The 17,075-nt window shown below is 38.6% G+C and overlaps 1 protein-coding gene and 1 pseudogene across 6 annotated transcripts in view; both read left to right on the top strand.

Moving 5' to 3' along the window:
- The window catches only part of MARCHF8 (membrane associated ring-CH-type finger 8), a 135,413-nt gene that overhangs the window by 61,048 nt on the left and 57,290 nt on the right, over window positions 1-17,075 (top strand). For 4 of the 6 annotated variants that reach the window (XM_078077436.1, XM_078077437.1, XM_036119941.2 and 1 more), the window contains exon 2: window positions 5,545-5,724. In XM_078077436.1, coding sequence (XP_077933562.1) covers window positions 5,623-5,724 — 102 coding nt within the window. In that variant the 5' untranslated portion in view covers window positions 5,545-5,622. The remainder of the gene's footprint in view (window positions 1-5,544; window positions 5,725-17,075) is intronic. The other 2 variants (XM_078077434.1, XM_078077435.1) reach the window with 1 other exon arrangement.
- LOC118553071 (U2 spliceosomal RNA) lies at window positions 11,297-11,455 on the top strand (annotated as a pseudogene).

Raw genomic sequence — 17,075 nt, 5'->3', positions numbered from 1 at the left:
ACTTCTAATACTATGTTGAACAATAGTGGCAAAAGTGGGCATCCTTGACGTATTTCTGATCTTAAGGGAAAGGCTCTCAGCTTTTCCCCATTGAGGTTGATATTCGCTGTGGGTTTTTCATAGATGGATTTTATGAACTTGAGGAATGTTCCCTGTATCCCTATACTCTGAAGAGTTTTAATCAGGAAGGGATGTTGTATTTTGTCAGATGCTTTTTCTGCATCAACTGAGAGGACCATATGGTTCTTCTCCCTCCTCTTATTAATGTGTCCTATCACATTGATTGATTTGCGAATGTTGAACCACCCTTGCATCCCGGGGATAAATCCCACTTGGTCGTGATGGATGATCCTTTTAATGTATTTTTGGATTCTATTAGCTAGGATTTTGTTGAGGATTTTGGAATCCATATTCATCAGGGATATCGGTCTGAAAGTCTCCTTTTTGATGGGGTCTTTGCCTGGTTTGGGGATTAAGGTAATGCTGGCCTCATAGAATGAGTTTGGAAGTTTTCCTTCGGTTTCTATTTTTTGAAACAGCTTCAGGAGAATAGGTATTATTTCTTCTTTGAATGTTTGGTAGAATTCCCCAGGGAATCCATCAGGCCCTGGACTCTTGTTTTTTGGGAGGTTTTTGATCACCGCTTCAATCTCGTTACTGGTTATTGGCCTATTCAGGTTGTCAATTTCTTCCTGTTTCAGTCTTGGCAGCTTATAGGTTTCCAGGAAGGCCTCCATTTCATCCAGATTGCTCAGTTTATTGGCATATAGTTGTTGATAATAATTTCTAATAATTGTTTCTATTTCCTTGGTGTTAGTCGTGATCTCTCCCCTTTCATTCATAATTTTATTAATTTGGGTCCTTTCTCTTTTCTTTTGGATAAGTCTGGCCAGTGGTTTATCGATCTTACTAATTCTTTCAAAGAACCAACTTCCAGTTTTGTTGATCTGATCTACTGTGTTTCTGGTTTCTAATTCATTGATTTCTGCTCTAATTTTAATTATTTCTCTTCTAATGCATGGCTTAGGCATCGTTTGTTGCTTTTTCTCTAGTTCTTTAAGGTGTAGAGTTAGTTGGTGAATTCGGGATTTTTCTATTTTTTTGAGTGAGGCTTGGATGGCTATGTATTTCCCCCTTAAGATCGCCTTTGCAGTATCCCATAGGTTTTGGACCGATGTGTTTTCGTTCTCATTGGTTTCCATGAATTGTTTAAGTTCTTCTTTGATTTCCTGGTTGACCCAAACATTCTTGAGCAGAGTAGTCTTTAGCTTCCAAGTGTTTGAATTTCTGCCAAATTTTTTCTTGTGATTGAGTTCCAGTTTTAGAGCATTGTGGTCTGAGAATATGCAGGGAATAATCTTAGTCTTTTGGTATCGGTTGAGACCTGATTTGTGACCCAGTATATGGTCTATTCTGGAGAAAGTTCCATGCGCGCTCGAGAAGAATGAGTATTCTGTTGTTTTAAGGTGGAATGTTCTGTAAATATCTATGAGGTCCATCAGGTCCAATGTATCATTCAAAGCTCTTGTTTCCTTGTTGATTTTCTGCTTAGATGATCTGTCCATTGCTGAGAGTGGAGTCTTGAGGTCTCCTACAATTAACATATTGTTATCAATATGACTCTTTATTTTGGTCCACAGTTGCCTTATGTAGATGGCTGCTCCCATGTTGGGGGCATAGATATTTACAATTGTTAGATCTTCTTGTTGGATAGACCCTTTAAGCATGATATAGTGTCCTTCTGTGTCTCTAATTACAGACTTTAGTTTAAAATCTAATTTGTCTGATATAAGAATTGCTACCCCAGCTTTCTTTTGAGGTCCACTGGCATGGAAGATGGATCTCCATCCCTTCACTTTCAGTCTGGATGTATCTTTACATTCAAAATGAGTCTCTTGTAGGCAGCATATGGATGGGTCCTGTCTTTTTATCCAGTCTGCAACCCTGTGCCGTTTTATGGGAGCGTTTAGGCCATTCACGTTGAGAGTGATTATTGAAAGATATGAATTAATTGTCATCATGTTGCCTGTGAAGACGTTGTTTTTATAGATTGTCCCTGTAAATTTCTGTTGTATATCATTCTTGGGGTCTTTCTCCTTTTATAGAACCCCCCTCAATATTTCTTGCAGGGCCGGCTTAGTGGTCACATATTCTTTCAGTTTCTGCCAGTTGTGGAAGCTCTGCCTCTCTCCATCCATTCTAAATGACAGTCTTGCAGGATAAAGTATTCTTGGCTGCATGTTCTTCTCATTTAGTACCCTGAATATGTCTTGCCAGGCCTTTCTGGCTTGCCAGGTCTCTGTGGATAGGTCTGATGTTATTCTGATATTCCTCCCTCTGTACGTAAGGAATCTCTTCCCCCTAACTGCCCTTAAGATGGTTTCCTTGGTTCTAAGATTTGCAAGTTTTACTATTACATGCCAGGGTGTTGGCCTGTTTTCCTTGATCTTGGGAGGGGTCCTCTGTGCCTCTAGGACACGAATGTTTATTTCATTCCTCAGATTAGGGAAGTTCTCAGCTACGATTTGCTCAAATACATCTTCTAGTCCTCTCTCTCTCTCCACCCCCTCCGGGATTCCAATTATTCTGACATTGGAACGCTTCATGGTGTCACTTATTTCTCTGATTCTATTTTCATGGATTCTGAGTTGTTTTCCCCTGGCCTCCTCTTTTCCCTTTTTATCTATTATATTGTCTTCCAGGTTGCTTATTCGCTCTTCTGCCTCAGTTACCCTAGCTGTAAGATTATCTAGATTGGATTGGATCTCATTGATAGCATTTTTAAGTTCTGCCAATTCACCTTTCATTTCTGCCCTTAGAGACTCTGTGTTGCCATTAATTGATTTCTCCATTCTAGCCATTGTCTTCACAATTGCTAGCCTGAATTCCATCTCCGACATCTTGGTTGTATCTGCATCCATTTGTAAATCTGCAGCATAAGTCATAATCTCTGAGTCTTTTCTATTTTGGGGGCTCCTCCTCCTAGTCATTCTGTTGATGGGTGTTTGAGGGAATGTATAGAGTCCAAATTATTGACTAGAACCCAAGCAAGATGCACCTGTTTTCTTGGGACCTTAGGGTTGCTGGCCTCTTGTTTTCCCAGCCTGTCTTCTGCGGGAGGGGCCTGCCGCCCTGTTACTCAGGCAACCCTGTTTGGGCGGAGTTGCCCTGCCCCCCTGTGGCGGGGGATGGGCTCAGCAGGAATCAGTTTTGGGGGCTTTTGTTCTCTGGCGCCTTTCCCTGGCGGCTTTCCGCATCTCTTCCGCGAGTCAGAGCAGAAGAGACTGTTTCCAACCCTCTGCCTCAGAGCAGAGAGATCACAGTCTGTTCTTCAGTGAGCTCTGCAGGCCACACCGTCTCGGTTTCTGTCTGTGCTGCTATAAACTGCAAAATTGCTATAAACTATAAAAGTGGCCTGGGTTGTGCGCCCCTCCGCAGCGCTCCCAGTCCTGCCTCCAGGTCGGGGCACGTCTCTTCCTTTGTGCTTCTAAAACCGCCAGCCGCTCCCAGTTCGCAGGCGCAACCCCGCCACTCCGGGTTTCCGTCCAGGGGCTGCAGTTCGCAAGCACGACCCCACCGCTCCGGGTTTCCGCCCCGGGGGCTGCCCTAAAGTCCTTTCCCCGCCGCTACCCGTCTGCGAGCCTGTGCCCTGTCTGCAGCACGTGAGGCTGTCACTCACCGGCCGTGTAGGATCCCCACGGCCAGCCACCCTCCCGCTGCCGTTTATCCTCCAATATCTGCCCGTGGAATCATGGCTCCCCGCTTCCTACCTCAAAACCAACGGCCTGCGATATTCTGTTTGTAGAGATCCAGGTCTTCTTACATCTCAGGCTGGTTTCATGGATGCTCAGAGTGGTCTGGTAGATATCCAGCTCAATTCCGGGGACCAGTTGAAATAGGGTACCCTACTCCTCCGCCAAAAAGCTAGAACACTAAACTTTTAAAAAGAATATTCTTTTCGTTCATTTTCTCATAGTGTTGATCCCTTCCAGTTTCTTATTCCTTCTTGTTGTTTGTTGATCAGAGAATCTGATGAAAGAAATTAATTCTGTGAGTTCTGTTGCTCATTGGTTTTGTTAGTAATACTGCCAGAGGTGGGGCCAGCCACACAAACACCTACTTTTAGTCCAGAGCAGAGTTTGGGGAGAGGTGGAATAGTTGGCTGCCCTTAAGATGTGACCTTAGGGTTGGGCAGAATAAATTGCTACTCATCAAACAAAATCTCAGAGTTGTTAGGCCCTGTTGTTTACACTCCCTGCCTATTGTCCCACCCTCCAACACATGGTTAGTAAGTGAAAAACCCCAAATTAGAGATTCAATCTTTGGTTTAATGCTTCCATCCTTTGTTAAAATTCAAATGGCATGAAACATTGCTACATTAAACCTTATGGATAATTTGGGTATATAATTGGTTTTGTATACAGAGTTTGATAAATTTCAGTGGGGACAGGGTGCGGGGATAGAAAACACACAATCCAGTTACGAGGGACTTTGGAGGAATGTAGGAGAAAACCAGAAAAAAGGCAGGTGGGCCTAGAATCACTTATTTAGAAACTATTATTTTACCTAACGGCAGCCTTCTTAGGATCCCAGGAATATCCATGATGACCCTCATCTTCCCCGGAAAGTTCCTTAGAACAGGGTTAGCACTACAGGCTTTGGGCCAAATCTAGCCTGCCACCTGTTTTTGTAAGTAAAGTTTTATTGGAACATAACCATTCTCATTCATTTACACACTTACTGTGGCTGCTTTCACACTACAACAGCAGGTTTGAGTAATTTGGAAAAAAAAAATATGGCCCACAATGCCTTAAAATATTTATTCTCTGGCCCTTTATAGGAAAATTTTGCCAACAACTGGTCTAGAGAGTCTAATTTTTTTTTTTTTAAGATTTTATTTATTTATTTATTTGAGAGAGAGAGCGAGAAACAGCATGAGAGGGGATAGGGTCAGAGGGAGAAGCAGGCTCCCCGCTGAGCCGGGAGCCCGATGCGGGACTCGATCCCAGGACTCTGGGATCATGACCTGAGCCGAAGGCAGTCGCTTAACCAACTGAGCCACCCAGGTGCCCTGGTCTAGAGAGTCTAGACTTTCAGAAGGTTAAGCAGAGATCATAGATATTTTAGATTTATTTTAGACTTTTTAACCTTTAATCCTACCATTATGTGAATTCAAGGGCAGCGGTTTTAAGGAAAGATCACTACTTCTATCAGAATGAGTGCTTTTTCAAGAAAAAAATTTAACTTCAGAAATATTCTTAAAATAAAGGATGGCACTGCTGTTTAAAACCTAATGGCCAATGGAAAATTAATATCTGATTATACATGTACCTGATCCACAGACTCTTTCAGGTGTTCCCATCTTATTACATGAGAAAAATGTCAAAATTTCCCCCATAAAATGTTTATCTTCTGTTTTTTTTTGAATACCGAGTATTTATGTCAGACATTGTAACTGCTTCAAATATAAATATAAAATGCTAATGTCACTGTTGGAAATTTGAAGTGTTTTAGCTCAGTTATGTCTTGTCTTCTCCCTCTCAGCTTGAGGTCCATGGCCCAAAATGACTTTACCACTGGAGACTCTCTTCAGTAAAGAAGACAACCGTATAGGAGGCTGGGATGAGCATGCCACTGCATCAGATCTCTGCCATTCCAACCCAGGATGCCACCTCTGCTAGAGTCTACAGAAGTAAGACCAAAGAAAAGGAGAGGGAAGAGCAGGTATTAGGAGAATACTTTTTTTTTAGTTTCATTATTTTTGTTGTTTTCATTATATATGGTCTAGAATGGTAAGCTCTGATGATCAAGGTTTTCTGCAGTAATATACTAAAATGCATATGGTGTAAATAGTTGGGCTTAGAAGTTTTTTCTGTAGATTTCTAGGTTTTCAGATTTTGGTATCAACTTATTCTGCTATGGTAATACATGACTTATCTTCATTGCCTAAAATGGTATGATTGTTTTTGATAAATCTCTGAGAAAAAGTTCTTTGAATTCTCAGAACATGATGCAAAGGATAAATTAATTTGAACCAAGATTTTATAAATACCTCATACATACTATCATATGTATGATATGTATGATATCATATGTATCATAGTTAACAGTACAGAGCCTGTCTCTCCCCTCATATGGCTCTTGATCTGGCCTGACAATTAAAATGCGTTAGAGTCTAATAACAAGGTCAGTGATGAAGGAATGCAGGACCACTGAATTCCAGCCCAAGGGGTCAGGAATGGCTTCCTGGAGAAAATGACATTTACATAGAGACCCTGAAGGGTGACCTGGAGTTAGCTAAAGAAAGGTAGAGTATCCCATTTGGGAGAAATATTATATGCTGAAAGCCCAAAGGCTAAAGCAAGGTGAGTTTGGAGAGATTAAAATAGAATAACTGGAACATAAAGGGTAGTGGCAAGATGGGAGGTTGGAAAAGTTACAGGAGTTACCATAAGGAATTTGGGTTTATCTTTGCAGAAGAATGAATGATCAAATTTGTGTTGTTAAAACTTTTCACTCAGAGTGCTGTTTGGAGAGTGAATTGAATGAGTGTTAGACTAGTTAGAGGATTACTTAATAGCCTACTTAGGCCAAGTTTGGCAAACTTTATCTGTAAAGAGACAGATAATAAATGTTTTAGACTTGGTGGGCCAGTCACATCTCCTCAATTCTGCCATTGTAGCATGAAAATAGCCAAAGACAATATATAAATGAATGGTCTTGCCAATAAAACTTTACTTGCAAAAACAGGTGACAGGCCAGATTTGGCCTGTAGGCTGTAGTTTGCCAATTCCTGGCCTAAGGAAAAGGTGATGGTGACTTTGTCTAGGATAAGGTAGTGGGGATAGAGAGATAATTAGTTTATTAATCCACCGAGCTTGATAATTGCATGGGGGTGAGATAGGGAGGAATCAAGGATGACTCCTATTTTCTCCTTGCCTTTACCGTGTGCTGTGTAGACATGTGCTCATTAGTTCTCACAGCCTTCCTATTTTGTAGTAAATCTTTGCCGAAGACTCTGAAGAATCCCTGTTAAATCAAAAAGTAATGTCTTGTTTGAAGTTGAGTCATCATAGTTGATGGGACACCACCCTTTGCCTTATTACATAAATAATGAAAAAAAACCCCGAATCTATCACATCATAGCTCTTGAAGTACATGGACTATGGAAAATGCAAAGGTACCGTATAACTTAAAAGAGGTCTCTATATTCTTAGTTTGTCTTTTCCTTTTTTCAGTTGTTTGTGTCGTCAGTCTGCACCCTTTCTATTTTGCTGAGCTCTTAGGAGGAGTGTGGTCAGCATTGGTTGAAAGGCTGACCAGGGCTGGTGCTGGTGTAGATGTGTTTTGGATATATCATTTTCAGTATTTCAGTTTTTCCTCAATTTGCTGGAGATGGGAGAATGCCCCATCTTTCCCATATTCTTTCAGTTTTCATTTAAGTTAATAGTCTTCATTTAAGATTCATTTAAATTAATGGTCTTTTCTTGTAACCCTTTAGTCCAAATGGATTTTTTTTGTTAAAGATTGTATTTATTTATTTGACAGAGAGAGAGAGAGAGAGAGCACGCAAGCAGGGGGAACAGCAGAGGGAGAGGGAGAAGCAGGCTTCCCGCCAAACAGGGAGCCCGATGTGGGGCTTGATCCCAGGACCCCGGGATCATGACCTGAGCTGAAGGCAGACGCTTAACTGACTGAGCCACCCAGGCGCCCCTAGTCCAAATGGATTTTTAAATACTGCTACATAGAACATTTTTTAGTCTAGGGTGCTTGCCTATACCAAATAGAGGTTGCTCGGTGCAGTGTCAAATTTGGACACCAGATGGCAGGAATTTCTTGATATGGAAGCTATACTTGTTTGGAATAAAGGAAGAAGTCCAGCATTTTAGGCCAGGAAGAGAGATTCTTTTGTATATAAAACCCTATTGCAGATTTGTTGTAGTGGATATTCAGTAAATACTTACTGAATTGATCTATTCGATGGGGATTTTAAGGTTTAAATAAGTAGCATTAATGACTGTATTCATGGAATTGGGATTTTAATCGGTATTGGGAAAAGGTACCATTCTGTCCCACTTTAGCGTGGGGAATAGTTTGGATGCCTGATGGCAGTGTGACAGTTCTGGGAATCAAGGTGCCAAGGTGAGGCTGCAGGTGGGGGAGTTGCAGCTGGGACAGGAGCTTGCAGGGCCCTGTAACCGTTTGGCAGCAGATGGCGCAGTGCTGAAAATGACTTCTGTGGCTGTCTCGGTTCTGAAATGTGGTGTCAGAATTGATTTGGAAGGCACATTTTTGTCCATTGGAGTCTGTTTGCCTTTATCCAGTTTCCCTGGCACAGTGAGTTCAAAACAGGATTCTTTGGTATGATTTCTGATCTCCTGTGTTTGGGAGAGGAGGCAGGAGGGAAAGAGAAGCCGGGCAGATAGAGGCACTCCTTCCTTCCTGCTCATCCACCCACTGTTCTCAGAACTGCAAAGGTTGAGCTTTATCTCAGTCTCTGGGATAGCATGAGACAGTTCATTCCATCAGTAACGATTTTATACCTTCTGAATCTTGTGAGAAGAGCGGAGCCTTGCAGTTTACCCAGAATCAAATAATGTAACCCTTAACGTCGACAGTTTTACCTATGTTTATCAGATGCGTGATTCTGTAGCATCCACTGCAGGAGCCCGTATCTCTACAGTTCTAAGAAGAGTTAATGACTTTTACAGAGTATAAGTCAATACAGTTGATGAATGAATGAATGAATTTAGTTTTAATGGTATGGGGACCACTGTGGAATTACGAGGAATGTTTTATAATAAAAGGATTTCTGCTGCTGTTGCTTATGAACTGGGTAGATGTTTCTGGAGGATTTTTTTTTTTCTTAGTGTTTTGTAAGTATCGATCCATTGCCTTCCAGACTCTGGTCTGCATTTAGAAATCTGATATGGAGGTTGTTTGCATTTGGGAGGATATTTTTTTTCTTACAGTTTAGAGAGTTACTGATTAATTTCTTATCCAGACTTAAACTGTCTTGTGGTTCGATAGATAGGTCCTGTTACATTTTTCAAGATTATTTTTTGTTATGTTTTATTTCTTTTTTTAGATTTTATTTATTTGACAGAGAGAGACACAGCGAGAGAGGGAACACAAGCAGGGAGAGTGGGAGAGGGAGGAGCAGGCTTCCCGCTGAGCAGGGAGCCCGATGCGGGGCTCGATCCCAGGACCCTGGGATCATGACCTGAGCCGAAGACAGACGCTTAACGACTGAGCCACCCAGGCGCCCCTTATTTCAGTTTTAGACGCTTAACGACTGAGCCACCCAGGCGCCCCTTATTTCAGTTTTAAACAGCTTTATTAAAGTATAATTGACATATAATAAACAATACATGTTTAAAGTGTATAGTATCTTCTCAAGCAAGATTGTGAACATATCCATCACTCACAAAAGTTTCCTTATGCCCCTTCCTCAAACAATCATTGATCTGCTTTCTTTCACTGTAGATTAGTTTGCATTTTCTAGGGTTTTATATAGATGGAATTATATGTTATGTACTTTTTTTTTTTAAAGATTTTATGTATTTATTTGAGAGAGAGAGAACGAGAGAGAGAGAGCACATGAGAGGAGGGAGGGTTAAAGGGAGAAGCAGACTCCCTGCGGAGCAGGGAGCCCAATGCAGGACTCGATCCAGGGACTCCAGGATCATGACCTGAGCTGAAGGCAGTCGCTTAACCAACTGAGCCACCCAGGCGCCCCTGTTATGTACTTTTTAAATCTAGCTTTTTTTCAAAGATTAATTCTTTTGAGATTCATCCAAGTTGTGTGTATCAATAGTTATGTCCTTTTTTTATTTATTTAAAAATTTAAAAATTTAATTTAATTAATATATAGTGTGTTATTAGTTTCAGAGGTAATTTAGTGATTCATCAGTTGCATATAGCATCCAGTGCTCATTACATCACATGCCCTCCTTAATGCCCATCACCCAGTTACCCCATCCCCTCACCACCTCCCCTCTAGCAACCCTCAGTTTGTTTCCTATAGTTAGAGTCTCTTATGGTTTGTCTCCTTCTCTGTTTCATCCTATTTTTCCTTCCCTTCCCCTATGTTCATCTGTTTTGTTTCTTAAATTCCACATTTGAGTGAAATCATATGATACTTGTCTTTCTCTGACTGACTTATTTCACTTAGTATATATCCCCTTAGTTCCATCCATGTCATTGCAAATGGCAAGATTTCATTTTTTTTGATGGTTGAGAGAATATTCCAGTGTGTGTGTGTGTGTGTGTGTGTACCAAGTTGTGTCCTTTTCTTGCTGAGTAGTATTCATTGTATGAATTTATCACAATTCCTTTATTCATTCTCCTGTTGATGGACATTTGGATTGTTTCCAGTTTTTGGTTGTTATGAATAAGGCTGCTCCTAACATTCATACAAGCCCTTGTATGGACATATATTTCCTTTCCCTTGGGTAAATACCTAGTAGTAGAAACATATGGTAGATGTATGTTTAACTTTTTAAGACACCGCCAAACTGTTTTCCAAAATGATTGTACCATTTGACATTCCTACCAGAAGGAGGGGAGTTCCAGTTCTTCTGCATCTCTGCCAACACTTGATATGGTCTGTCTTTTTAATTTTAGCATCTAAATAGGTGTATACTAGCATCTCATTGTGGTTTTAATTTGCATTTCCCTCACGAGTAATGATATTGAGCATCTTTTCATGTGCTTATTTACCATCCTTGTCTTTTTTGTTGAAAAGCCTCTTTAAATCTTTTGTCCACTTAAAAAATTGGTGGCCTTTTTTCTTACTGTCAAATTTTGAGCATTCTGTATGTATTCTAGATACAAGTCCTTTATCAGATATATGCTTTACAAATGTTTTCTCCCAATGTCTGGATTGTCTTTTAATGTTCCTGCCAGTGTCTTTTGAAGACTAAAGTTTGGTTTTAACTTTTTAAATTTTGGTGAAGTCAAGTTTATCCTTTTTGTCCTTGTATTTATTGTATTTTTGGTCTTCTATTAAGAAAGCTTCACTTTAACCCAAAGGCGCAAATAGTATCTTGGAACTTTTATAATTTTGGTTTTACACATATGTCTGTGATCTATTTTGAATTAATTTTTGTATATTGTATGAAGTATATATCCAATACAATTTTTTTTTTTTTGTATATCCAGTTCTAGTAACATTTGTTGAATAGATTGGACTGTCTTTTCTCATCGCATTACCTTATATCAGTTGCCCAAATATGTGTGTGCTTATTTCTTTACTCTTTTCTGTTTAAGTGATCTATTTACTATCTTTACATGAATAGCCCCTCGGCCTTTTGGCTAAGATCAAGTGTAATACCACACTGTCATAAACACTCCAGCTTAATAATAAGTCTTGAAAATCAGATAGTGTTCTTTTTCAAACGTGTTTTGCCTATCTTAGTTTTTTTGCACTTCCATATGAATTTAAGAATCAGATTGTCAGTTTCTACACAAAAGTCTGCTGGGATTTTTATTGGGATTATTGAATTTGTAGTTCAATTTGAGGGAGAACTGACATTTAACAATACTGAGTCTTGACCCATGAATAAGGTATGTCTCCTCTTTAAGTCTTTTCTAATATCTCTCAGCAATGTTTTGTAGATTTCAGTGTATAGATCAGTCTTAAACACCTTTTGTCAGATTTATCCCTATTTACTTTGTATTTTTGTTGCCATTGTAAATTATACTGTTTTTAAAAATTTTCATTTTCTATTGCTCATTGCTAGTACGTAGAAATAAAATTGATGTTTGTGTATTGATCTTATATCTTGTATCTTGTTTGCAGTTTTGGCAAACTCACTTATGAGTTCTAGTAGCTTTGAGTCTATTAAATTTTCTACATAGGCAATTGTGTCATCTATGAATAGTGTTTTACGCTGCCTCTTTTTATATGGATGCCTCTCTCCTTTTTTGTCCTAGTGAACGTCTCTAGTCTTTGTGTTGTTCCTGATCTTAGGGTGAAAGCATTTATTCTTTCAACATTAAGTATGATGTTAGCTGTATGTTTTTTGTAGATACCCTGTATCAAGTTGAAGTTCCCTTCCATTTCTAGTTTGCTAAGAGTTTTGGTCAGGAATGGATCATGGGTTTTGTCAAATGCTTTTTTTCTGTGTCTTACTGAAGATAAAGCTGTATTCTAGTTAAAGCAGTAAGGGCAGGTTTTATTGAGTAATAACTATTGCAGTGGGGAGGAGAGTCCAGTGTGAACTGAATTCAGCTGCTTTTTGTGTGGCGGTGACTAGGATATTTTAAAAGGAGAATAAGGGAGGAGAGAGGAGGAACAAATGGGAAATGAGTGGGGGCTTGAGCAGAGTCGGGGATGTTGAAATTTACAAAAAGTTGGAAAGGAGTTGATCAGTGTGATTAAACCATCTGGGTTTGCTACCTGGTGCTTACTCAAGTTAGGCTTGTACTCTCCTACAGAGATTGGGATATAGGGGCTCTATCTTTAGGTGTTGGCTGGAATAAACAGTAAATGCTTTTGGCAACCTTGAGTTTTTCCAGGCAGGAACTTAAGAGGGTTGTAATCATCATTCTAGGGACGCAGCCATGAGAAGTTAGAAACAATGCTAGTGTTTGTTCAAGTCTCTTAGTGCAGGGGTTTGGATGGAGTCATATGTACCAAAGAGTTCTTGCAGTTCTGTCTGAGATGATCGTATGTTTTTTATTTTTTTATTTTGTATATTCGTCAAGGATGTTCAGAGAGACAGAACCAATAAGATATCTTTATCTATAGATATATAGATATAGATAAGAGGTTTATTATAGGAATTGGCTTACATGATTATGGAGGCTGAGAAATCCTACTACCTGCTATCTGTAAACTGGAGAACCAGGAAGTTTGATGGTGTCATTTAGTCCAAATCCAAAGGTCTCAGAACCAGGGAAGCAAATGTTACTGAGTCAGTTTGATTCCAAAGGCTGGAGTCTGAAGGCCTGACAACCAGGTGTGCTGATATCCAAGGATGGATGTGCTAGCTCAAGCAACAGAGCACATCCACCCTTCCTCTGCCTTTTTGTTTTATTTAGGCCCTCAGTGGATTTGGATAATGCCCACCTGCTTTGGGGGGCATGCAAATGCTAATATCTTCTGGAACTGCTCTTACAGATGCACCCAGAAATAATGTTTTACCAGCTATCTGGGCATCCCTTAGCCCAGTCAAACTGACACATAAAAATAACCATCACAGTTTGTTAATATGGCAAAGTACACTGGTTGGTGGTTTTTTTTTTTTTTTGAATGTTAAACCAACCCTACGTTTCTAGTATAAACTACACTTGATTATACTGTATTAACTTTTTTATATATATCTAATTTGATTTTAATTGCTAAAATTCTTGTCTAGAATTTTTATATCTGTGTTCAAAAGGGATATCGGTCTGTAGTTTTCTTTGATTGTAATGTTTTTGATTTTGTCATAAGGACAATGATGAGGGAATTGTTTCCTCCTCTTGAATATTTTAGAAGAGTTTAATTAGAATTGGTATTACTATTTCTAACTTAAGGTTTGGTAGAATTAACCAGTGAAGCCATCTGGGTCTGGAAATTTTTTTTTTAAAGATTTATTTATTTATTTATTTTGGAGAGAACGCATGTGTGTAAGGGGCAGGGAGGGGCAGAGGGAGAGGGAGAGAACCTCAAGCAGATTCCTCCCTGAGTGCTGAACCCAGTATGGGGCTCAGTGTCACGACCCTGAGATCATGACCTGAGCTGAAACCAAGAGTCAGACATTCAACTGACTGAGCCACCCAGGGACCCATGGAGATTTTTTGTGAGCAAGTTTTAAACTAAAGTCTCAATATTTTTAATATAAGGTTCTTTAGGTTATCTGTTTCTTTTCTAATGTACTTTGATAATTTGTGTCTTTTATGGAATTGGTCAGTTTCATTGTTGAATTTATCGACATAAAATTGTTTATAATGTTCCCTTATTGTCTTAGTCCATTCTGGGGTGTTATAACAAAATACCTCAGACTTGATGGTTTATAAACAATAGAAATTCATTTCTCATAGTTCTGTAGTCCCAGGTCAAGGTGCCAGCATGCTCCAGGGTGAGGGCCTTCTTCTGGGTTGCAGACATCTCATTATAGCCTCATGTGGCAGAAGAGGTGAGGGATATCTCTGAGGACTCTTTTTTATTTTTTTAAATATTTTATTTATTTATTTGAGAGAGAGAGCACAAGCAGGGCAGAGGGAGGAGGGAGAAGCAGACTCCCTGCTGAACAGAGAGCCTGATGTGGGACTTGATCTCAGGACCCTGGGATCATGACCTGGGCCAAAGGCAGACCCTTAACCGGTTGAGCCACCCAGGCGCCCCTCTCTGAGGCCTCTTTAAGGACATTATTCCATTCATGAGAGCTCCTTGCTCTTCACCTAATCACATGCAAAGTCCCTACCTCTTAATATAATCACATGGGCATTAGGATTTCAACATATGAATATGAATTTTGGAAGAGACACAAACATTCAGCTTATGTCACTGATTATCCTTTTTTCTTGATCATTTGGTCACAGGTTTATCAATTTAATTGATTTCAAAGAATTCTTTCAGTTTAATAGATTTTCTCTGTTGTTACTTGTTTTCTGGTTTTTTTGTTTCTGTTTTTGTTTTGATATTCATCATTTCCTTTCCTCTGTTTCCTTTGAGTTTAATTGGCTCTTCTTTTTCTAGCTTCTTAAGGTAGAAGCCAAGGTTATTTATTTGAGACCTTTCTTATTTTCTTATTTTTTTTTTTTGAGACCTTTCTTATTTTCTAATGTAGATATTTAGAGATTATAAATTTCCCCATTTCTGCTTTTGTGGCATCTGGCAAATTTTGCTTTTGAGTTTCATTTTTGTTCAGTTCAAAATACTTTCCAATTTCCCTTTGATTTCTTCTTTGATCCATGGGTGTTTTTAAGTATGTTATTTAATTTTCAAAATTTCGGGACTTTCCAGAGATCTTGCTCTTATTTATTTCTAATTTGATTCCATTTTGGTCTGTAAACGTATTTTGAATAAGTTAAATCCTTTAAAATTTATCGAGGCTTGTTTAATGGACAGAACATGGTCTCTTTTCGTAAATGTGCGTTGTACACTTTAGAATAATGTGTATTTCTCTATTGTTGGATGGTGTGTTCTATGAGTGTCAGTCAGGTCAAGTTGATTGATAGTGTTTTCCAAGTCTACTGTATCCTTGAATCTAGTTGTTCTTTCAGTTGAAAGAGTGGTAGTGAAATTGCTGACTATAATTCTGGATTTGTTTTATTTTTCCCAGTTTTGCTACATGTATCTGATGCTCTATTATTAGGTGCATAAACATTTAGGATTGTTTGGTCTTCTTGATAAAATAACCCCTTATTATTATGAAATGATTATCTTTATCATGGTGATAATATTTTTTGCTCTGAAATCTACTTTGTTAATAATATAGGCACTGCAACTTTCTTTTGGTAAGTGTTAACATAGCATCAACTTTTCTTTCTACTTTTAACTCATTTGTGTCTTTATATTTAAGGTGCTCTTTATATAAGCAGTATGTGGTTGGGTCTTTTTTATCTAGTCTGACGATCTCTGCTCTTTATTTAGATGTTTGGACTATTTATATCTAAAGACATTATTGAAACAGTTGGGTTAAGTCTTCCTGTTTGTTTTCTGTTTGTCTCATCTGCCTTTGTTCCCCTTCTCATCTCTTTTGGCCTTTTTAAATTCTTTGTTGGCTTATAAGCTATAACTCTTTATTTTAATGGCTTTTTAATTTAAAAATTTTTCAGGGTTTATAATAGTACACATTTTTAACTTGTCACAGTCTACCTTCAAGTGATATTATATTACTTCAGGTATACTGTATAAACCTAACAATAGTATACTTTCATTCCTCTCCTCCTGGCTTTTATGGTATTATTGTCATACATCTTTCATTAAATCCCAGAATTATAAATCCCAGAATTATAGTATCATTTTAAAACATTTTTAAAGAGATTAATAAGAAAAATATCTATTTACTCTTATAAATATCATTTCTGTTGTTCATTGTCTCTTTGTGAAGGACTTTACCATTTCTTATAGTGTGAGTTGGCTGGTAAAGAATTTTTCAGCTTTCTTTTTCTTCTTTTTTTGTTTTCCTTATTTCTTTTTAAGATTTATTTATTTATTTTAGAGAGAGACGGGTGGGGGGGTAGGGGCAGAGGGAGAGAATCTTCAAGCAGACTCCCTACTGAGGGTGGAGCCTGTTGCGGGGCTTGATATCATGACCCATGAGATCATGACCTGAGCTGAAACCAAGAGGTGGATGCTCAACCAGCTGAAGTACCCAGGTGCCCCTTGTTTTCTTCATTTCTTGTGTCTGGGTTTGTTGAACTTTGTGGATCTGTTTCCATTAATTTGAAATATTTTTCAAATATTCTTCTGCTCCCTCCCTTTTTTGGGGACTCCCATTTCACACATTAACTCTTGGAAGTTGTCCAATGTTATGCTTTAGATTTTTAAAAATTTTATGTTTTCTTTCTGTGTTTTATTTTGGATCATTCTAATTGCTGTGTTTGAGTTTATTAATCTTTTCTTTTTCCATGTCTAATCTGCTGTTAATCTTTTTAGTGTATTTTTCCATCTCAGGCATGGAATAGTTACTATCTCTAGAAGTTTAGTTTGGATCCTTTCTTTATATCTTCCATGTCTCTGTTCAACTTTTTGATCATAAGATCCAAATTGAACTTTAAAAAATTTATTTACAAATAAAACTGACTTAAGATACCAAGTGGTGGATGTCTTTGTAGACTTTTTTTCTTCTCTAATTTCAGCATAATTGTAGTATCCACTTGATTAACTGAGATTTTTCTGTATTTCTTTACTAGTTCTCTTTTCTTTTTCACACAAATAATTTCACCATTTAAAAAAAATTCATGTTTTTCTCATTCTTTTGTGTCCTTTCCCCATTATTTGATGTTTTTCCTATCCTCGGGCCTATTTTATTTTATTTTTAAAAGATTTTATTTATTTTTTGACAGAGAGCACGCGTGTGCATAAGCAGGGGGAGTGGTAGGCAGAGGGAGAAGCAGGCTCCTGTCTGAGCAGGGAG

The sequence above is a fragment of the Halichoerus grypus genome, chromosome 7 (genome assembly GCF_964656455.1).
Source record: "Halichoerus grypus chromosome 7, mHalGry1.hap1.1, whole genome shotgun sequence".
Taxonomy (NCBI): Eukaryota; Metazoa; Chordata; class Mammalia; order Carnivora; family Phocidae; genus Halichoerus; species Halichoerus grypus.
The sequence above is the reverse complement of the archived record's forward strand: the minus strand, read 5'-3'. Positions and strand labels throughout refer to the sequence as shown.